Below are 23,839 nucleotides of genomic sequence, written 5' to 3'. Positions count from 1 at the left end.
ACATTAAACACTAAAGACCAAAGACCGGAAGAGTTGTGGGATGACATTGAGAACATCATACATGAAGAAAACAAAGTCTTTAAGTAGACAAGAAAGAAGGAAAAGGTCAAAATGGATGTCAGTCATGACAAGCTATGGACAACATTGCAAAGTATGAGTATTCCGGAACACTTAATTGTGCTCATGAGGAATCTGTACATGGACCAAGAGGCAGTTGCTCGAACAGAACATGAGAACACTGAATGGTTTAAAATTAAGAAAGTTGTGCGACAGGGTTGTATTCTTTCACCATACTTATTCAACCTGTATGCTGAGCAAATAATACGAGAAGCTGGGTTCTATGAAGAAAAGCATGGAATCAGGATTGGAAGAAAACTCAGTAACAACCTGCAATATGCTGGTGATACAACCTTACTTGCTGAAAGTGAAGATGACTTAAAGTATTTACTGATGAAGATCAAAGAGCACAGCCTTCGGTATGGATTGCATCTCAATGTAAAGAAAACAAAAATCCTCACCACTGGACCAATAAACAACATTCTTCTCAATGGAGAAAAGATTGAAGTTGTCAAGGACTTCATTCTTCCTAGATCAACTATCAACACTCATGGAAGCAGCAGTCAAGAAATCAAAGGATGTATTGCTTTGGGCAAATCTACTGCACAAGACCTCTTTGAAGTGTTGAAGAGCAAAGATATCAGCTTGAGGACTAAGGTGTGCCTGACCCAAGCCATGGTATTTTCAATAACCTCATACGCATGCGAAAGCTGGACAGTGAATAAGGAAGACCACAGAAGAATTGATGCCTTTGAGTTATAGTGTTGGAGGAGAATACTAAAAGTGCCATGGGCTGCTAAAAGAACCAATAGATCCGTTTTGAAAGAAGTGCAGCCAGAATGCTCCTTGGAGGCCAACATGGCCAAACTTCGTCTCTCATACTTCAGACATATTGTCAAGAGGGACCAGTCGCTGGAGAAGGATAGAAGAATATCATGTTTGGTAAGGTAGAGGATCAGAGAAAAAGAGGAAGACCCCCAACGAGATGGATTGACCAAGTGGCAGCATCAATGGACTTATCTGTGGCAACAGTAGTGAGGCTGGCTCAGGATTGGGCAGTGTTTCCTTCTGCTGTGTATAATGTCGCTATGGGTCGATACTGACTGGATGGCACCTAACAATAACAACATTGCTGCGTTTATCTACAATGCCCAAGGGAACTGTATGTCACTATTCAAGAAAGGAAGAGAGAAACCTCCACCCTGATACAAACTCACTGATCAAATCTGAAAGGGCAGAGGCCAGGGGTGGGGCCACTCATTTTATTCTGCAGTAAACTGTACGAATTCCAGGAATAGTTGAGGCATGAGTAGGAACTGGTGGCACCAACACATAAAAGATCAGTCAAAGCAGGAAGTAACAACAAAAACAAAACCCTTAGAAGGAAGGAGTTGGGGTAGACCTCTTCTGTTTGTAGACACCACGGCTCCAAGTCAGTTCAATCCAAGGGAGGTCACCTGGTGACAACTGTGGCTCTTCTCGCTAAAGATTTCTGAGTAACAGGGAGTTGGGTGGTGAAGAGGGCTGCTGTAAGTCATAAGGAAGAATCACCTGACTCCTGCTTTTGTATGTCTGTTATTGTTGTTAAATGCTGACAAGTCGGTTCTGACCCATAGCAACCCTGTATAGATAGGGCTTCCGAGGAGTGGCTGGTGAGTCTGAACCGCCGACCTTGCAGTTCAAACTGACCCTGCATTCCAGTGCTTTATCCTGCAACACCACACCAGAACTCCAGTGTCTCTGCTCAACTTTGCCTTGGGAGCAAAGTCCAGTCTCCTGACTTTGATGACATCCACTGCCCACCTCAATCAGCATCCCCACATCTATTTCTCACGGAAACCCTCTGCTTTAGTCAACTGGGGGAGGGGATAGGCAAGGATATCCCAGGTCTTGGCTCAACACCAGACTGTGTTATCTCAGTGAGAACCGGAACGACTCTGAGCCTTAGTTTCCCCTCCTGTAAAAAGAGCACACTGGTGTTAAGAAACCCTAAGATCATGGATGTAGAAGTGTCTCACACAATTCCCCTTGTAGGTGCCAGAGCCCTTCTCAGTAAGTGTATCCTCTGTGTCTAAGTAAGGCAACCTGTCATGACCCACAGTGACTCCCCCTCTCCAGGTCACCAGCTCCAGTCCTGGCCCAACTCAAAGATCCAGTTAATGAGTCTCTGTCTCCTCTCTGGAATTCCTCTCATGGCACTGCTAACTCTTCGTGATCATATTCCCACTGCTCCGGACTCCCAAACCATGCAATTGGCAGATGTCACTTTGTAGCCTTCTTGATCTATCTTTATCTATGCCCAGTCTCCTCCACCAGGCCAGTATAACCTCTTTCTATGTCCAGTCCTCAGGGGAGTAAATTACACCCTCACCCCCACCCCATTTTGAAAATGATACAGGGCTTCAAGCTGGTTTTCCGGGTTTAGTTGTAGCCAATGAAGCAACACTAAAATAGGCCCGAATCTGTAAAATAAGGGTATGCTAAAATGATAACCAGAGGGAAAAAAAGCACAGGTCAACTGCCTGTAAGACGCTCAATCTCCTTAGAAGACAAGGGCACTGTGTCCTTGCATAGCAAACAAATCTCTTGATCTTCAGAGTCTGACACAATGGTGCCCGACTCAAAGATGGTGACCGACCATAGAACTCTGAGCACGTGGAACCCTCCAGAGTCCTGCTACCAATCCAGTGTCTCAAATCAGGCTCCTGAAAGTTCACTACGCCTCTGTGTCTGCGTCTCCCATCCCAGGGCTTTGACCTGTTCCGCTTATCGTTCAGGTGCGCTCACAGTTTACAGATCCACGTGTGTTCTGACTTCTCTGCACTGGCCATGAGTAAGCCAATTCACACCAGTTCGAAGGCCTGACAGGGCAAGTCCATGCAATGACATGCACTGGTACTCAATAGTTAGAGCAAGATCTATTACTCGATCCCCTGATCTTGAAAATAAGGACAACTTGTGTAAGATGTTGTTGTTGTTAAGCGCATTGAGTGAGTCTTGACCCATAGCGTCCCTGTGCAGGGCTTCTGAGGAGTAGTTGGTGACTTGGAACTGCCAACCTTGCCTTTGCAGTCCAGCGCGCATTAACCCACAGCGCCACACCAGGACTTGTGTAGGATAGCTGACGTGTATTCCTATCTGGAAGCAGAAAGTCAGGTTCGTCATTTTTTGATAATCACTCAACCCTATGATTACAGGCAATTTGAAGGCAGTTGGCAGGAAGAAGAAGCCACCAAAGAAAAACTTCACTAGTTTGGGAGTTACCACCAGTCCCAAATCTATGAAAGACAAAAGAAATGAGAGAAAGATGAAGTCATCTTGGAGACATCAGAGCAGCAGAAGGGAACAATCTCCTGCAGGGTCAAAGACGAAAGCAGGAAGCACAAAATAGTCATCAGAGGTTCTTCGTCAGTTTTAGTTTTACTATTAGAATGTTCTTAAAGACTTTCCAGGAAACACTTTTGTTGCTGATACATTTGAAGCCCAAGTCCAACAGCAACCCAGATGAAGGGCTGGTCCAAGCAGCTATCTTGATCCAGGGGCCCTGTCCCCATTTTAACCAGGAACAAGTCCAAGGACTCAGAGCCACGACAAAGAAATTGCTGGGCTGGGCATGGACGTCACCTTTGTCTCAAGGGTCTGGGTGCCAACGATTCCTCACAGGAAGCCACCACTGTAAGGAGAGAGAAATCCAGAGCCACACAGAAGCAGCCACACTGCAAAGAGAAGAGTGGAACAGATCTCTAGAAAAAAGAGGACAAGTGTCCTAGTGGCCATGGAAGGACAGAGAGAGCAGCTCCAATCACCATGGGCATGAGTTACCCTTTGTCACTCATCACTGATCCATGGGGCTGATTATTCTGTCCTTAGGACAAGCACTCTTTTAACTCAAGCCAACTTGGGTGGCTTTCTGTTCCTTGCAACCCAATGCATCCTAACTAAAACATTCTCTGCTAATGCTTAAAACTTAAACATTCAAATAAATTCCACCAGGACATCTCAGAATCTATCCCAACTGACAGCAACTACTTCTGCCTGATTTATTACCACGGTAAGCCCTTCCTTCTGAAAGAGCTGGAGGGGCTGTGATCTCTTTGAAAGCAGGGCTGATCTTACAGGGAATGTGCAGCCCTCATTACTGCATCCTACACGCTGCATCTAAACTAGTTTGGTCAGCTTATCCACTCCCAGAAAGCACTGGAGCCACCACATCAGTAACTCGGTTGCTAAGGCAACTGCTTACTTTCCATATCAACTGCAAACTCGTTGCTATGGAGACACATATACAAGAAAAATTCCTCTCTCCAGCCAGGGACCAGATGGCACAGGGAACTCAGGAGAAGTCATGGGTTGGGGGGCTTTGCTAAATGGGACGTTTACTGGAGAGCAGATCAGAGATGGGGCTGCCAGAGAGAAGTTGCACCCTTGTTACAAAGAGTAAGCGTTTGTTTGTTCTCTTCTACCTGCAAAACTACAGGAATTACAGATGTCTCGTTGTTGCAATAAATCTGAGAGAGTCTCTTCATCTAAATATAAACCTCTTCTGTTTTTATTCACCATGCTGCATACACGTCAAAATAAATTCCCTAGTCAAACACTAATGGAAATATAATTTCCTCTAAGAACTGAAATAGAGGTTTGATTTCATCTTTCTGATTGAGGATTAATCCAGAAATCCTCTTTCGTTTCAACCATCCAAGCACTAATGCGTCCCAGATTCCTGTCTTTGCCATCACTTCTCGATCGAGCTCAAAGCTCGTATGTCAAACTTTGTATTCAATAGCACTATTTAGATGTCCAAATACTATCTCAAATATGGTCAACAATGAATTTCTACTCTAATCTCCTATCCCACCCTCTTGGGTCCAAGCCAGCACCACAGTATCTCCTTCATACAAGCTCCTAAAAGAGCTCCCCACTCCCCACCCCATGCTACCTCCTTAAACATCTCACGCTACCGTCTAATAAATGAGTTGTATGCCAGAAACAGAATTGTGCTGCACGCTCTTCCCAATCCTTTCTAGTACATTACCCGGTTCGATTTTCTTCATTGTCAATAACACATGTGAACTTATGGATCTACTGTTTAACATTCCCCCCGCAACCATGGAAGGTCCAGGAAAATGGGAAAGGATCTTTCATAGGTCACCACCCAGAACAGGGCCGGGCACGCCACAAAAATGTCTGGTGGTATCAATGAACCACTGCTGAAAATGCTTCTAAGTGGACAAATGCCACTTCTGTGTCTTTGAAGGTGCAAGAGTCTAACTTGACTTTCCAGATGAAGAATTCTGCAGGGCCACAGAACATTCGCTCACTTCCCATGACTGCATCTAAGGACAACTCGGGAGGGAACTGGCTGTTCCAAGAAACCTTCTGGGAGTACTTGGTGTGGCTCTGCGCCCCAGCTCAGTGCCAGGCTGCCATTCTGATTTCCCCCCCACCCCAAAGGCTCTGCAGTTCTTGCTGTCTCCCCTCATCTCCCCACCCGGCACAGAGCCACGTTCCAAAGCACTCAGGGGACAAGGCCTTTTCTTCTAAAAACAAAGTATGGAAAATTGTTTGTCAAGTGTTTTCAGCCTAATGACATTTGTGAAATCACTTATCGTTCCTGTCCTCACAACAGGATAGTCACAGGTTTCCAGGAGGCACTTCACAGAGCCCCAAGAGATGGGAGAAACACTGAAGCCCAGAGGGGAGCCCACATACCCTAAGGGAATGAAGGAAGAGTAATTGGAGAGCCTTTTCCCCAGGAAACCTCATAGTCTCTCTGCCTGTATTTACTTGCCTCCTACTGAGTTCACAAGCAAAAGTACTCAAACAAGCAAAAAGGAAAAAAAAAAAAATCAAAGGCTCTATTCTGTTCTTCGAAGTCTCTGTAATCTTACACAGCAAAGCATCAAGTTATTATTAAAAGAATACTTTCGCACTAGTCTCTATCTTCAACCCTAGACTTCCTTGCTTTCCTTATCATACTTGGCACAGACCACGTCTTCACCTCTATGGAGCTACAGCTTTTGAAGATATTAAATGCAATTTAACCAGAACATCTTGAAGCAAAACCATAGTTAACGGGAACGTTTAAAAACTGGGTCAGCAGCTCTACTTTACTCAGGACAATAAATTTGAAACTTTCCTCTGAGTCTTGTAGCTTCTCCACCAACAACCTTCTCTACTCTACATCACCTCTCTGGCCAGCCCTCTCTTTCTCTTTCCTTTTCTCTGACACAGTTCTATTCCACTCCCCGGATCCAGAAACAATCATCTCCTAACCATTTATACCTCTATGGCAGAGAATGTGTACTTGCTTGAGTACAAAACCAACATATTATATGAGTTAGCAATGGGCCCAGGAACGAGGTGGACTATGAAACACAAGGTCAGCTGCCCGAGCCCACCAGGAGGAGGAGGAGCTTTCAGCTCCAGCAAAGATTTATGGAATCCTGGTGTGGTGCTATTGGGTAAGCATTGGGCTACTAACTGCAAGGTCTGCAGTTCAAACCCACCAGTTTCTCCTTGGCAACCCTATATAGGTCAATATGAGTCGGAACAAACTGGACAGCACTTAACAACAATAAGCAATGGGCCCAGCTCAAAGACTACATTTCCCAGCCTACCTTATAACCAGGAGAGATCATGTGACTGGGTTCTAGCCAATGAGATGAAAGCAGAATGGGATTTCTGGGAAGAAGACCTTACAATTGCTAACTTGGCCAAGATTCCCATTTGTCCTTCCCTCACACACCCTTTCCTGAGTCCTGGAACAAGAACATGAGAAGACCTTAAGAATGAAGAAAATCAAGTGTCCACTAAGAACAGCAGAGTACAAAGGGAGAAGGGGACTCTGTCCCATTCTTCAGGACTCTTTTATAACAAGACAAAGGGATATACACTTCTAGCTTGTTGAAATCACTGTTACTTGGATTTACTACAATAAACAATCAATGCTAACGCATCCTCCCCAGAAGCCTAAGATGCATTTTTATGCTGAAGAATGTTTTGGTAACAATTTATTCAAGTGTTCCCTACAAGGAATATTTAAAACTTGTCCTTCATTATCTAACATCCATCTCAACTTCAAATGCCCCTCCTTGGGGAAAGGAAGTCATCCTGACTAACCTCAAATGACCCCAGTCACTTAATCGATCAAAATCTCTTCCTGGCCTTCCGGTGTGCTGATGATTCTTTCATCTCGTATTATGCTTGCCAAAGCTTTATCAGCATTAAGAAGACTATGAAATAACCCAAATAACCCATCACTACTTGTGACTTTCAAATATTATCTGTTGCTGAAAATTATCATCCTGTAGCTAAAATCCTGGTGAGGAGCTATGGGATTAAGCACTGGACCATAAGGTCAGTTTGGACTGCAAGGTCAGGTGGTTCTAACCCACCAGCCACTCCTTGGAAACCTTATACAGAGTCGGAACTAACTCATGGGCACTTGACAACAAAAGTGATTTCAAGCGACCCCCAGTGGCACTGTGGTTAAAGCGCTCTGCTGCCAACAGAAAGGTCAGCAGTGCAAACCCACTAGCTACTTGGCAGGAGAAATAAGTTAGCCTGCTTCTGTGAAGAGTACAGCTTTGGAAACACTCTGGGGGCAGTTCTACTTCAACTGATAGTGTTCCCTATGAGTTGAAATTAACTCAATGGTAGAGGATTTTCATTTGTTTGTAAAGTGATTTAAAAAGGGAAAGCACAAAGCTTCCTCAGCCCAATAGGGAAGGGTCTGAAAACATCGTCTTATTGGTTGTGTATCCAAGCAGGACAAAAATGAAGCACCTCATGAGCCCACCCAGGTGCCCCAAAGTCCTACCCAAGAGAAGGATCACATTATCCAAACAATGAGTAGGGAGGGGAAGAACTCAGGGCAAACACACCAATGGTTCTTCACATCAAGAAGCAACTAAGCTTCCCAGAAGTGTCGTGTGGACCTGCATCAAGGCCAAAAGCATCTTCCTGGGGAGTTTCGTCAGGGCTGGAAACACAGCTTAAGGTTAAAACAGAAGAGTCAGAAAATGGTGGGCATGAGAAACAGGATGTGGAAAATAAGGGAAGAGAGAACATATAAATTAAGGTTTCTGCAGGAGAAATCCTGCTGGCTGAGAAGATGCTCTGTGGGCAGGTTGTGAGCATGCCACATTCAATGGTATAGCCTCTCAGTGTTTAGCATAGTAGTTACAGACCACAGTTGCTAGCTGCCAAGTTGGCCCCTGGCTCATGTGACTCCTATGTACAATAGAATGAACCCTTTCCCCATCCTCTGCCATCTTCATGCTCAACTGCGGATCAGATCACTGTGATACCTACGGCTTTGCTTTGGCTGCTTTTTTTGGAAGTAGACTGGCTGGTGTTCCTAGTCTGTCTTACTCTGGAAGCTCCGATGAAACCTGTTAGCATCACACAAGGCTCCACTGGTGGACGGTGGTAGGCATGCATGAACTGCACTGGACAGCAATGAGACCCAGTTCTCTCACATGGAAGGTAAGGACTCTACCACTGGAAGAGAGAAGAGCAGGAGCAGAACATGGGACCCTAACCAGAGAAGCAGCGACACCAGAGATGGAGACAGAGGTAGGTGATGGAATGAGGAGACAGAGCAGCTGAGGACTCTAGACTCATGGAAAGAGAAAGGCTGTGTGCTGGTGGCCAGGAGGCATGCTTGTAGACTGTGCCCTTTGGTTGTTTAAATGATTAGAGATATTCCTGAGAGCTTCTGAGTACACAAAACAAAACAAAAGCAAAAAACAGAGGAAACAGAAGCAAATACTGTTAAATGATGATGCATGCATGGAGGTGATTGTGATCACTGCAATGAAACAATGGATAGGAGGAGTGTAAAACTGATGTTCTCTCATGTAAAGTATCACACTCAATTCACAATAAAAGCTTGAAAAACAGAATTCTACCACCGGACCAGCAATGCCCTTATAGACCACACAGCCCAAACCAAAAAAGCCCAGTGCCATCAAAGCAATCTCACCTCATAGAGACCCCACTTTTTATAGTTGTTGGATGTTGTCAGGTGCTGTTGAGTCTGTCCCGACTCATAGCAACCCTATACACAATAGAATGAAACACTGCCAGGTCCTGCACTATCCTCACAGTTGTAATGTTTCAGCCCATTACTGCTGCCGCTTTGTAAATCTGAGTCTAGGGGCACAGATACTGTAGAAAGCTTGTTAAGTGAATGAGCGGGCAAAGCAACATACAGTTACCCAAAGCCAAAGAATACCTAACGTGCTCTCACCCCACTTATCCACTTCTCCTCCACACTCCACCCCAGGCAAACCATCGCATGCACAGAAGACTCACAAAGGACTAATATTGAGAAGAGGTAACTGAATAGGACGAGGGAGGGAGTGTCGCCCAGAATGGTACAGCTGGCTCCGTGACACCACAGAGGAGCTTCACAGGAAAAGCCTCTGATTCCTTGGTGCTAAAACCAGGTGGGGACCACATCTGATGTCCCCTTGTTTCACAAAGTGCAAAGAGAAGCCAACTCAAAATCAGTCAGTCCAAGGCCAATTCCTAGGATGCAGAGATCCAGACATGCTTCCACCCTACAACCTTCTTTACTTTATTCCGACACCAACTACCCCTCCCACAGCCCTCTCTGCTTCCCATCTGGGCTCAACAATCCATTGCAAGGGCCACACAGAACTCATAACAATACTTAAGATTATGGATTTATTAGGGAAGTGAACAGGGTACAATTCAGGATCAAACCAATTCAGGACTCAGAAGTACTCCAGTCAGGAACAACTCTTGTCTGCCATCCTGCAGGCACACCTCAGTCTTGTGTTGGGCCTTTCAGCCATGTGACCCCTTGGCCTCTGCCTCAGTCCATGACCCTAGAGCCTATAGACACTCTGTCTCATTAGGTCGTTGCTGCTTTTCTAGGTAGGGACTTCACGCTTCTCTCATGCTCCTCCTTCTTGATGGTCCTGAGATCTTCTGTCTCTGCTTCTGAGCTGGCTCCTTTTAAACCTACCAGGAGGGCAAAACTAAACAATCCCAGCCTTAGAGTCCTATACACCTTATTTACATGGGCCCAAGGAGCTCTGGTGGTGTAATGGTTACGAATCGGTCTGCAAACCACAAGGTCGGCAGCTCGAAACCACCAGCTGTTCTGCAGGAGAAAAGATGAGGCTTTCTGCTCCAGTAAAGATTTACTGCCTCAGAAACCCTGTACAGGGTCGCTATGAGTCGGAACCAACTCCATGGCACATAACAACAACAACAACAACAAGGAGCTCTGGTGGCATAGTGGTTACGAGCCAGGCTGCTAAGCTCAAGCAAGCTCAGCAGTTCAAAACTAGCAGCCATTTTGCAGGAGAAAGGAAGCTTTCTGCTGCCATAAAGATTTACAGCCTCGGAAACCCTATGCAGGGTCACTGAGTCGGAACCGACTCCACCACACCACCATACCACAACCACCACTCCTAGTGTAGCTATAAGATATGCACTGGACGGCACACCACAAGGTCAGCAGTTCAAGTCAGCTGCTCCTTGGAAACCCTAGCAAGGGTCACTGTAAGTTGGAACTGACTCAAAGGCACTTAACAACAACACCCAATCACTTGGACATAAAAGTTCTATCAAGTGAATTCAGGCACCATACTTGGTCTATGACAAGGCGGTGTGTTTATTTCAGGCAACCAGAACCCCTGAAAAGTCTTGAGCTGCTGAGAGAGTATCACCTTTAGCACACACCACAGAAAAGAGGCCAGCAGACAGGAGTTGAAAGAGGGTGTTGTTGGCAGAACAGCCCCAGCCCCCACAATGAGCACAGAGGCTACACGCTGCGTGTCTCCCATCCACCTGACAAAACTCTGATTTTACGAATTTCTCTATCAGTGCCAAACTGCTGTCTTTTAAAAAGCACGATGTATCAGAAGTAGTAAGTCATCTCTTCCCCCTAAATGACCATCACTGAAACAGGAAACGGAAACGCTCTTGAGGAGGGAGACTCTGAGGTGAGGATGCAGATGTTCCAATGGTAAACGGCAAAAGTGGAGTCTTGCTTCAAGTCCCTTGGATTCCAAAGGGCGCACACTTTTAATTTTAGCCCCAGGGTCTCCAGGACACCTTCCCAGTACACAGGTCATGGTGGATGATCTGTGTGCTTCCTCTACAGAGTCTCTGAACACTGATTACGTTGTTGTCAGGGGCCACCGAGCTAACACTGACTCATAGCAACCCCATGTACAACCGGATGAAATGCTGGTGGTCCTACGCCATCCTCACCATCACTGCTACTTTGGAACCCATTGTTGCAGCCACTGCATCAATCCATCACCTGCTGGACCTTCCTCTTGTATCACTGACCCTCTAATTACCAAGCACGATGTCCTTCTCCAGGGACAGGAGGGGACTAAAATCATGGGTAAATCCAGAACGTATGCTGGGGGTGCAGAATTGTTGTGGCTGTGTGTGAGACCTCAGGCAAGTTACTTAGTCACTCTAGCATAACTTCTTGTCTGCTTTAGGAAGGAAGATAGTAGAACCGGCCCCACAGGGCTGTAGTGAGGAAAGGTTGAGTTGTTGTGTCCAGAAAGCACAAAATAGCCCATATCCACTGTTGTCACACATTAGTGGTTCCCCTCCTTCATGGGTCAGAGGCCCTGGTGAGAAGCTGTAGCTTCAACCTAAAACACACAAATGGTCTCCCTAGCAAACTGTCATCTGCATAGTCACATGACATAGTGCCAATCATTTCAGGGAGACCCTGACACCCAAAGATCCCCAGGTTAAGAAGCCCCAAGCAACTACAGACTCCTGCTTCTTCTATACATGGGCAAAGTAGAACTTAAGGTACTGGCGATATCAAAACCAGAACCAGGTGCCCTGGCTTCCAATCCATCCTCTTTCAAGCAAGACAAGTTGCCTCTATTTATAAACCACAATTGGATTGAAAACACTCAGCTCCTGGGTATAATACACATACTTTTGTACAGTGTTTCCTTTATAAAGCCTCTTACGGCAAAATGTTTTTCGTTAAAGTGGCAAGTGGAGAAGTTAAGAAAAAGCACAGAAATAGAAACACACAAAACTGAACCTTTCGAATCCAGTCTGAAAAAAAACAAAAAACAACAATCACTGTACTTGACTGTCGATTTATTGGCTCTCAGAAGGAGCTCTGGTAGCATAGTGGTTACGAATCGGGCTGCGAACCTTAATGTCAGCGGTTCGAAACTACCAGCTGCTCCGCGGGAGAAAGATGAGGCTTTCTACTCCCGTAAAGATTTACACCCTAGGAAACCCTGTATAGGGTCGCTATGGGTCGGAACCGACTCGACGGCACTTAACAACAACAACAAGGAAGGTCACTACAGGCTGATCTTAGCACCCTAAAAGCCGCACTTCGATAAACAAGCAAACAAAACAAACTCCATCCCAACTCATAGCAGGCAGGGTACGACTGCCCCGTAGGCTGCCCAAGGCTACATGCAATCTTCATAGAAGCAGACGGCCACATAGTCTTTCTCCAACACCAGCTGGTGAGTTCGAACCAACAGCCTTTTAGTTAGCAGCTGAGCTTAACCTTTGCACCACCAGGGATCCTCAGATACCTAGTTGTTGTTATGGGCTGTCAAGTCGGTTCCAACCCACAGCAACCCTGCATAGGGTTTCTGAGTAGCAGCTAGTGAGCTCTGGTAGTATAATGGTTACAAGTCAGGCTGCTAATCTTATGGTCAGCAGTTTGAAACTACCAGCCATTCCGCAGGAGAAAGATGAGGCTTTCTGCTCCTGTAAAGATTTACAACCTAGGAAACACTATGCAGGGTCGGAACTGACTCCACAGCACAAAACCACCACCAGATCCCTAGTTAGGATGCATAAAACTTTATCCCAGGCTTTCACGCTCTAGGAATTAAAAGATATTGGAATTGTCCCACAATGGATTTAGACAAAGATCACCACTAGATGAAACCATCAGATGCAAGGCTGATGGGGGACACATTACCAAGGAGGGTGCAGGCTGAGAATTCAGCCTCAGCATCCCAGCGAGAGGGTCAACATTTACATGGGATGCAATGGAGTCCCTGGGGGTTACAAATGGTTAATTAGCTCAGCTGCGCACTGAAAGGCTGCAAGTTTAAGCTGCCCAGGGGCACCACAGGAGAAAGGTCAGGCTGACTACTGAAAAGTCAGCCGCTGACAACTACAGAGCATGCGCTTTGCTCTGACATACATGGGACATAGGGTCACCATGAATTGGAAGTAACTCCGCATTTCCTGTTGTTTTTTAAATATATATATATGTGTATATATTTATATTATTATTATTATTAGGTGACACCAAAAAAAAATTGTATTTAACTTCAAGAGTGACACTGGCATTGTGGAGAGGTAAGAAACTGTTCATTATTTTATACTCGCGCATGCTGAGCTGCGTTGGGATAAAAGCACACGGGCTAGGATTTGCTTCAAAACATTTCAGCAGCAGTAACAACAGCAAAGAGCGAAGGGAATGTGGCAAAACCCTGTCAACTGTTGAGTCTGGCTGTGGGTAACGTGGGGCTGAGGGTCATACAGACTCATTATACTATGCTTTCTACCTCTGTGGATGTCTGAAGCATCTCATAATGAAATAGGAAAACTATCATTTAAACTCCTTTAAAAAGACAAAAGTAGAAGGAAAATCTCCCATTCTCCCTGACTAATTCATTCATGAGAATGTGTTCTTGATGAAATCGCTCAGCATTGGAAAGAGCCCAAAAGCCTTTCAATTCAGGGATTCTCAGAGACACCAACGGAGCTTAGAACAGACTGCTTTCCTCAGCTCACCTGAAACCTGCTGAATCAGAGTCTCCAGGGTGGGGCCTGAGAGATGGGCATTGTTTTTAACTGCACAGGTGATTCTGATGCAATCCAGACATTCCTTCTCCAAACATCCAGCCAAACAGTTGTTCATTCAGCTGAGTCTGGGTTCCAACTGCAGGGCAAAGGGTCTACCCTTCGTCCTCACAGTTAACTCAAGCTGAATTGGTGCCTCCATTTTGTTGTTGTTGTTGTTTTTGGTCAAATAGCGCTGGTAGCGGAGTGGTTACAAAGCAAGCTGCTAACCTCAAGGTCAGCAGTTCGAAACTCCCAGCTGTTCCACAGGAGACCGGTGAGGCTTTCTGCTCCCGTAAAGATTTACAGCCTTGGAAACCCTATACAGGGTTGCTATGAGTCGGAACCGACTCCACGGCACATAATCACCACCACCATTAAACCCCCACCAAGAAAATGCAATTTTAACCATTTTCATGTGTGCAGTTCAGTGACATTAAAACTATGTAGGATAAGCACTGGGCTGCAAGGCTGGTTTGAACTACAAGATTGGCAGTTCAAACTCACCAGCTGCTCCTCGGAAACCCTATACAGGGTCACTATGAGTTGGAACAGACTTGATGGCACTTAATACCACCACCACCACCTATTCCAAAAGTTTTTCATGTGCCCAGACACACCCTTTAGCAATACTTTTCTGTCCCCCAGACCCTGAAAACTGCAAATTGATTTTGGTTTTTGTTGTTGTTGTTGTTGCTAAAGTGCCATCGAGTCGGTTCCAACTCACAGTGGCTCTATAGGATTTCCAAGGAGCGCCTGGTGAGCTTGAACTGCTGACCTTGCAGTTTAAACTGATCTGTAGTCGAGTGCTTATCCTACAGTGCCACACCAGGACTCTATTCACTGACCTTTGTAGGTGTTACGGATCGGTGTTGGGCCTATTATTTCAAGGGGTAGGACGTTTTCAGGACTCACCCATGTTATCACAGGGATTAGGACTTCCTGCCCCTTTCGCTGGTAGCGTAGTGGTTACAAGTCGGGCTGCTAATCTCACAGTCAGCAGTTCGAAACTACCAGCTGTTCCTCGGGAGAAAGATGAGGTTTACTGCTCCCGTAAAGATTTACAACCTCAGAAACCCAGGGTCACTATAAGTCAGAAAAACTTCATGGCACATAACCTTTACCGCCACTATACCACTGTATGGCTAGACCACTGTATCAATGGATCAGTCTTCACTTTGAAAACATTAAAAGAAAAAAAAAAAGGAACGGCTAACTCACTGCATACAACGCACAAGGCTCTGTTCTCACAGCCACTCTCCATTCCTCTAACATATTTCTCAACCCTCTAACCCACATGGGGTTGCATTTAGTCACCACGTGAACCTCTGTGCAGGGACCACACCAGATAAAATCCCCTGGGAAAAAAGACTCCCTGTAGAGCCAAAGACACTTTCACTGGGCAGAGAATCAGAGCAAATGCCTGAGCCTCACTGAGCTCACCAGGCCAGAAAGCCCCGTGAACGTGGCCAGCGCCCACCCCAGCACCCATGCCACAACCCTGGGAGCTCCTGGATCAGCGACAATACCAGCACCCATGCCGCAACCCTGGGAGCTCCTGGGCCAGCGCCCATGCCAGCACCCATGCCATAACCCTTGGATCCCCTAGACCAGCGAAGCCCCTAGGCCAGTGCCCACACCAGTGCTCTGGGAGCACCCAAGCCATTGTCAGCACCCTGGGAGTGACCAGGTGGCCTCTGTCTCATGGAACAGCTAATGGCTGGCCTTAGAGTGACCCAAGGAAAGAATGTTGTTGTTAAGTGCCATCAAGTCAGTTCCTACTCATAATGACCCTACATAGGGTTTCTGAGGCTTTTAAAATCTTTTTTGGGAGCAGAAAAGCCTCATCTTTCTCAAATGGAGCCACTGGTGGGCTCGAACCTCCAACCTGGTGGTTCATAGTCCCGTGCTAATCCTATGGAGCCACCGTTCCCAAGAAAAAGAGAGAGAAGAGAAAAAGTCACATCACTCGCTAAGTTCTCAGAGCATCACAGAAGGTGCTGGGCACAAGCTCCAACCACAAAGCTGATGGGCATTCGATGAGAAATATCTTCATATCGATCAGTGTGGCCAGGCAATCACAAGACTACAGTGCAGAAGATTAACACTCTCAAGGCCTTATACACCATTCCCCTTCATCAGGTGACATATACATTTCCTCCCATTGACACAGGTCAGCTCTAGAAAGCCTGACTTCCAGGATCCGGTATAGTGTGTGGAGGTGGAGGTTAGGTGGTAGCTGGAACTTCTCCTTCCTTCTTTGTGGTGGGCACACACTCCCCAACACACGTGTGTGCCTCCTCAGGCTGGTGGATTATCTTCCCTAGTCTTTTGCACAATTTGGAATTGATCTAGTTTACCATCACGAAGCCCTGGTCTGGCACTGTGGGTTAATGCACCAGACTGCAAAGCCGTTTAAACTGCAAGGTTAATGGTTCAAGCTCACCAGCTGTTCCTCAGAAATCCTATACAGGGTCGCTATGGGTGGGAACTGACTCAATGACACTTAACAACAACAAACTATTACAGAGCATGCATTTGCTAAATGACTTTTATGTGCCCCAGCTTTGTGTCACACAGAGATGGTCAACATAGACATGAGGTAGCTTGCAGAAAGACTTCAAACTTAAAGCCCTGTTTTGTCAGTGACATGAGGCTTTGGTGACCTCAGTAGCACTTTCTTCTCTACATTTCAAGCTTGGACTTGATCTCCAAGACTTTCCTTTGTTGCCATGAGAAACCATCTATATATACACTCTTAGCACACCAGACTTGGCTCTTTCTGTACAGGGCAGCACGGGATCTTCTCTTAGTTCAAACAATGGCCTAGTACACTCAACAGAACCATGTCAGGAGGCAGGTCCTTAAATGCCTTGAGTAACAAGGAGGAAGGACAAGGTCAGTGGATGGCTTGGATTGCCAAAGGCTTCACTCTTGTGGAAGGAACTTCCTCTCCCTAATTAAAAGCTGCTCACACTTCAGCTATTATGATTACAACATTACAAAAAGGACCTAGGTAGTTAGGGGCCAAGAACACCTAGGAATATTCATATTTGCATGTTTGCTCTAGGTATTGTCCAAACCGGTGATCAAAGTGCCTTAGCATCCACCTGTCTCATCTCTCCCAAGTCCTACATCCCCACTCCCCAAAACACTCCTGCTCCCCTGTAACATATACTTTGGATACCTAGCAATGGCAAACAAATCCAGGTCAAACAAGGAGAACTGTGACTTAGCCGCTTCTTTATTTGCAGTCTTATATGGCAAAAGTAAGGAGACTTTTCTCAGGTTCAAGCATCTATGATAAACAGACATGCTTCTGGAGGGAAAGATATGAAAGGCCTCAGCCATGCAAAGTCACTGAGTCCACAATAGTGGTGCTAACACTGAACCTGAACTTCACAAAGGGTCAGAAGCGGAACAGCTGTTGCATACAGTGGTATTATCAACACCAAAAAAAAACAACAAAAAAAAAACAACACTGGAAAATGCCAGAGTGTGAAAACATGGGCAGAGTACAGTTTTCTGGAAATGTCCTTTTAGCTGCGGATACATTCCTTGGCAATGAAGGATCAGCACTGGACTGCGAACCAAAAGGTTGGCAGTTCAAACCTACCTGCTGCTCCTCGAAAACCCTGTATAGGACTTAACAACAACACATTCCTTTACAGAACTTAAAAGTCACATGACACTTTTGTTCCCCAATTCTAATATTGTTGTTGGTGGTGAATCGATTCTGACTGATAACAACCCTGGGTAGGGTTTGAACTACCAGTTCTTTGTAATCCAGTGCCGACCTACAGTGCCACACTGTACCTCCTATTATATTCATTAAAGAAATACAACACAAGGGGTTTGATTTCTTTAGCCAACAAGGAAGCTTCAGCTAAGGCTAGGTAGACAATTGCAACTGCCTCCCAACATTTTTTTTTTCAAGTTAAATGTTCAACACAATCCTTTCTCATGTCACTTTCTCACACCTAGGACTTCAAAGGAGCCACACACTTAGGTGCACACCTGGTTTAAAGACAGTCACCTGAGTACGTCATGCCTTTGCTTGTACATAAGTGTCCTCAAAATTTCCAATATCCACTACAGTCCATTTATTCCAGGAAACTCGAGACTTACCTAAAAAATACCAACACGGCACTTAACAACAACAAGTTAGTATTCAGCAAGAAAATAAATGTCATTTCTCTCTAGCCTTAGGTGGCAATTTTTCTCAAATCCATATTCAGGGTTACTGGCTGCCTTTTAACAACCAAAGTGACCCATCCCCACTGGGGAACGAGCACCAATGAAAGCCCTTAAACCACTGAGCAAAGGTTCTGAGCACCAATAACAGTCCCAAACCACTGAGGTATATTACTGAGAACCAATGAAAGTCTTCAAATCATTAAGGGATGATACTGAGAACCAATGAAAGTCTCCCAACCATCGTTTTGTGATTATGTATTACTACTACAATGGGAAATCCTCAATACAATATAAATAAGAAAAATAGTATCTAATCAAATGAATAGTCTCAGGAATGGGTCTTTTTAAAAAAAAAAAAAAAAAAGGCCCAAGGAAAAATTGCCGGTTGAAAGTCTTCAAATCATTAAGGGATGATACTGAGAACCAATGAAAGTCTCCCAACCATCGTTTTGTGATTATGTATTACTACTACAATGGGAAATCCTCAATACAATATAAATAAGAAAAATAGTATCTAATCAAATGAATAGTCTCAGGAATGGGTCTTTTAAAAAAAAAAAAAAAAAAAACTATCTAAATGGACTCAAGAAAATAAAAATTGCCGGTTTAAAACTGTTCCTTCAATATTGTGAATTTACATTACTTCAAGTTTTTTGGCTTTTTTTTTTTTTTTTAATTGAGAAAAGTTTTGGTTCCGGACACACAAGCTTACCTGGCTCCTTTCTTTGTCCACTTTCTTAAAACACTTATTCAATGACAAATTATGTCTCACTGAGTTTTTCCACCCAGTAGGTGCATTTGCAAAATACGGAAAATGTTCCAAGATCCAGTTGTAGATTTCCTTTACTGGCAGGCGCTTTGTCGGGGAGTCCTCAATGGCCATAAATATGAGGCAGCTAAAAGAGTAAGGGGGTTTGCAGTTGGGGTTCTGCCTGGCATCGTAGGGCATGTCCGAGTGGGCGGGGGATGGGGGCGTGTCATCGTCCAGGTCCTGGACAGGGCTGACGCTCCTGAGGACTGACTCCCCGAAGCTCTTCAGCAGGTTCTTGTTCTCATGCAACCAGTTCAGGTTGGTCAGCTCTTCATCTTCCATGGCCCCCTCTTCTACTCGGGGATCGGGCAGAGGAGAGTCGAGCTCATCGTCCTCCTGAAGAGCCTTTGACAAACCACTGCCCCGGTAACGCGGACTCAGTCCACTGGAGATGCTAATTCCTGAGCTTTCCGGCTTCTTACTGGGAGGCATGACTGGACCCATTTACGTGAAGGCTCCTAGTAAACACATTTGAAAGAAAAGAGGAGTTAGTAAAATCCAAAAGAGAAAAAAGCAGCTTGTCCCCTCCTAATTCTCCTAACTTCCCCCTGCCACCTCTATATACCCCAAGACATAGGAACACTGCCTCCTGGTGCCCACAATGAGCAACATAAACCCACAATCCCACCACACAGAGGGAGGTGTAACCAAGGAAAAGCGGTCCACACTATTCCTGATATAGCAGTGACCTGGAGCCCCTTCAATGAAAGAAGACTGAAAATGTTTACTGCAGTTTTAATGTGCAAATAGAGTCCTGTTGTTGTTGTTGTTGTGAAGTGCCAATGAGTTGGTTCTGATTCATAGCCACCAGCGAATGGTGCTGTGGGTTAATGCTCTGAACTGCAAACAAAGTCAGTTTGAACCGCATTTGAACTGCTGCTCTTTGAACACCCTACACAGGGTCGCTATGGGTCATAACTGACTCGATGGCATTTAACAACAACCCTGCAGTTCAAACTGACCTTGCAGTCCAGTGCTTATTGTTAGGTGCCATACCAGGACTCCAAAAAGAGTTGTTGTTAAGAGTTGTCAAGTCAGTTCCAACTCATAGTGAACATAGAGACCCTGGTGAGTTTGAACCGCCGATCTTGACATGGAGACTGCGTGCTTATCCTACAGCACCAAACAGTTAATGTGCTAGGCTGCCACCCAGAGGTGCTGCAGAAGAAAGGCCTGGTGATCTACATTTAAAAATCAGCTCTGAAACCCCATGGAGCACAATTCTACTCTGACACACAAGAGGTCGCCATGAGTTACCACTGCAACTGTTTATGGTGCAAACCATAAAAAGAATGAGAAATGTCCCAATGCTTTCTCTCTAGATCCATGACAAGTCACTGGGACACTGGAGTCCTTGTGTGGTGCTTTGGGTTAATGCGCTACACTGCAAAGTCGGCTTGAGTTTCAAAGTTGGCGGTTCAAGCTAACCAGCTGCTCCTTGGAAACCCTGTTTGTTGTTGTTGTTGTTGTTAAGTGCTGTCGAGTTGATTCCGACCCATAGCGGCCCTGCACAGGGTTTCCAAGGAGCAGCTGGTGAGCCTGAACCACCGATCCGGCAGTTCAAACAACTTTGCAGTTGACGCATTAGCCCACGGTGCCACACCAGGACTCCACAAGGTTGCTATGGGTCGGAATCAACTAGATGGCACTTAACAACAACATACAAGGTTGCTATGAGTCGGAACTGACTCAACAGCACTTAACAACAATGCATGAATTACATACACAGGAACATTCTTTCAAGCCTCATGATAAACCTACAAAGTAAGCATACAATTCCTGCCATATTAATGTTGCATGTCTCTTTGTTTATACACGTTGATCCTGCTTGGGGGGGTGGGGGGGAGGAAGACTGTAAATTTCAAGCCAGTTGTTTCAGATTAAGTTCAGCTGTTTCCATTTGAAAAAGATCACAACTGCCTTGGAATTAAAACTGTGGTCACAGTGAGTATCGATTTGCTAGTGTTTTATTTGACTCCCCATCACCATCACCACCACCACCAAAGTCATGACCAAAAATTCTACGTTAATTACATCTGGCAAACCTACACAACAATGATAAAGAATTCTGCAGAACGGAACTGAAGAAGAGATGCATTTGAGTTTGTTGGGACATTAGCCCCAGAATGAAAAAAAAAACAACAACAGGAAATTCAGGCACCACACACACAAGTAGAATTGTGAAGACAAGCAAGGAACTTAAGTCAGGAAAGCAACTGGCAGCTTCAACACAAAAAAGCAATCTCAACAAAAACTGCTACAGAATTCTTCCTGCACTCTCAATCTCCTACCTCCAATCCCCATTTTTATCAATGACCTAGAACAAAGAGTAAAATAATATCTGATAAGAACCAAAAATGAGGGGGTGGCAAGTCCTATGTAGATTCAAAGGCTGTGCAACCCTCTGACACACAACATAGGACTCAAAGAATGGAAAGGTCATGAAAAAGTTCTCCTGCTCTCCCAGTGCAGAAATGTATTGGTGTATTTTGTGGGTTTTTTAATTTTTTTTTTTTTTTGCTCTGACAGATAGTCAAGCAATCTACCTAGAAAAAAATAAACCTATCAGAAACAAAGACGTGAACATTTCAAGTCCATTGTTAACAACGTGTTTATAAGAACTACTAGTTCAGCTAGAGATGCTCTAGAGTAGTATTCTAGAAAGTGAAACCTGGGCTACTAAACAGCCGTCAAAGGTGCCCAAGAACTGCACCTGCCTCACTTTTCAAAAGGTAGACAAGTAAGTCCTGCTGACAGAAATTCTATTTGAGAAGTCCACTGGAAAGGCTAAGATACACTGGATTCCAAGGACAGAAAACATCCCGTGGGGGAACAGGTCAAGAGTATAGGGCAGGCCAGAAACCTCACCTTCACCCACAGCAGATATTTTTTCTGTCAAATTAGAAGGTTTCCTTGACTACCACAGGACACACTGTAAAACATACGTAACCTGGTATCTTCAGGCTTAGGGATATGGCAAAGTGCTATCCAGTTGGCAGTTACACTTCTTTAAGGACAAAGCAAAATTCAGCCTGTCTTTCTTACAAAGTTTCCTCCAGTCCCATCAGAAAATCTCATTTTTCATGTCCAGGAATATCCATCCAGAAGAGTACTCGGTGCCCTACACAGCGAGTGAAGCCAACTTCAGCTCCAGATGAAAGTTTTATGTCTCCTAAGCTCCCAAACAGGAAAATTATATCATGGCTGACAGTAAAGTAATTTAATTGCACTGTTGCTATGACAACCTGCTGCTGTCTTTCTTTTTAATTTGCTTATTTGTCAGTAGCTTCCCAAAGGAACTAACACGCTATTCTCCATGTTTTCTTTTGTTTTCAACAAATACTGACAGCAAAGGGGTTCCAGTAGGAAAAAAACAAAAAAACCGGCAGTCAAGGAAAGAGGGCTTCTCCATGATCCCTCTTGGCGCTGCAGCACCCCCCCCCACCTTATGCCAACTGTTAATGGCACCCCCAGAAACTCCAACTTTTAAAGCAGCAGTACAAGGAGCTGCTGATGGTTACAGTTCCAGTGAAAAGGCTGTGCCCAGAAACCACAGCTGAAGAGTTTTCCATTATTATACACCACATAATTTGCCAAATCTTTTTTTCCTTCAGTTTTAGAGGGGGGGGGGGGAAGGGGGGACCCAGGTCATGTGAGCCTGCAGTTCAGCAAACATTTTTTAATCTACTGCCAATAAAGTTGCTCCACCAGATAAGTAAACGTTACTCACTGAGGACCTAACAAGTTTACAGTTTGTTATTGGGTACATTACGCACACTCAATCACTATCTCTTCGTTCTTGCCTGACTTTCTCTGCATTGTGTGTGATTTCTAGCTTTTTTTTTTTTTTTTTTAATTATTCTTTGCTTTTTCACAGAGAAAATGCCATGCCGCAGCAAAGCTATTTTTTTTACCCGCCATTAGCAGGTCTCCAAATAACTGACAAAGACAGGACGGGTCCAGCTAAGAATAGATCTTTGATGTAAACTTTAAAAAGTTGAGGAACCCAGAGCGAGGGGCTGGGCAGTCAGTTTGTGGAGCCCTGGGACACTCCCCCCCCCCCTCCGCGCGCACGCGCCCCACGCGCATCTACTGTACTTGTCAAAAACATTTCAAGGGGACCTGCAGAAGCAGCGATTGGCCGCGGGCTGCGTCCATCAGCTGCGTTGCCAGGCAACTAGGAAACTGCTCTTCTCCAGGTCTACAAGGCAGTAGGGAGCTCGCATACCTTCACTGCCGGTCAGATGTCATAAACCTTTTATTGGTCGCGCCGCGGCGACCCTTATAAACAAATCAATACAAACCTACCGTCCCCCAACTTCTCCAGGGCCCAAAGAGGGCTTCCAAGAGACCCGGGATGATGGGGGTCGGGCCTCGGGGGGCTTCGGAGACGTTCTAGCCGGTGCCAAGCCTGCACACTTTTGGTGGGGGGTGGGATCTTTGTTAAAAGACTATTTCTCATCTTGGGGTCGTCCCTCGATTGGCAACTCTCCTACTCCGGGCGCAAAGCCGGGGATCCTGTTTACCACGGACAATACCAACTCTGTCCCTTGGGCGTCATCTCAGAAACCGAGGCACCAAGACAGCCTGCACGTCGAGGCAGGAAACTCTGCGAGCCGGGTAACTTCTCGGCTTGGGGTTCCCTGTCCCCCACTCGGCCAGGCCCCCCTGTCCGCGCCTTCCCCCAGGAACTGCAGATCTCCAGAAACGCCTCGGACGAGTTGTCTCCCGGCCTCCACCCAAGTGGCCCCCGACCTTTTGGGGCGCCGGCGGGCTCACAGCTCGACTCACCTGGCCGGAGCGGGGCGCGGGGCACCGCGGCCCTTCAGCGGGAGCCGACAAACTTTGGCGGGGCGCGGCGGGCATCGCTGGGGGGGCCCATGGAGGGCGTGCGGGCGCGGCGTGGCGAGCCCGGCGCAGCGGGCGGCG

General features: G+C 45.7%; 1 protein-coding gene across 2 annotated transcripts in view; it reads right to left on the bottom strand.

Annotated features, from left to right (window-relative positions):
• The window catches only part of FOXN3 (forkhead box N3), a 523,145-nt gene that overhangs the window by 263,918 nt on the left and 235,388 nt on the right, over positions 1–23,839 (bottom strand). The window contains exons 1-2 of one of the 2 annotated variants that reach the window (XM_006839583.1): positions 23,702–23,825; positions 18,812–19,368 (exon numbers count right to left, since the gene is read on the bottom strand). In XM_006839583.1, the coding sequence (XP_006839646.1) occupies positions 18,812–19,354 (543 nt within the window). In that variant the 5' untranslated portion in view covers positions 19,355–19,368; positions 23,702–23,825. Of the gene's footprint in view, positions 1–18,811; positions 19,369–23,701; positions 23,826–23,839 lie in introns of those variants that run through there. The other variant, XM_006839582.1, reaches the window with a different exon arrangement.

This window comes from Chrysochloris asiatica, unplaced genomic scaffold, assembly GCF_000296735.1.
Source record: "Chrysochloris asiatica unplaced genomic scaffold, ChrAsi1.0 scaffold00025, whole genome shotgun sequence".
NCBI classification, from domain to species: Eukaryota; Metazoa; Chordata; class Mammalia; order Afrosoricida; family Chrysochloridae; genus Chrysochloris; species Chrysochloris asiatica.
This window is presented reverse-complemented; position numbering and strand designations above follow the sequence as displayed.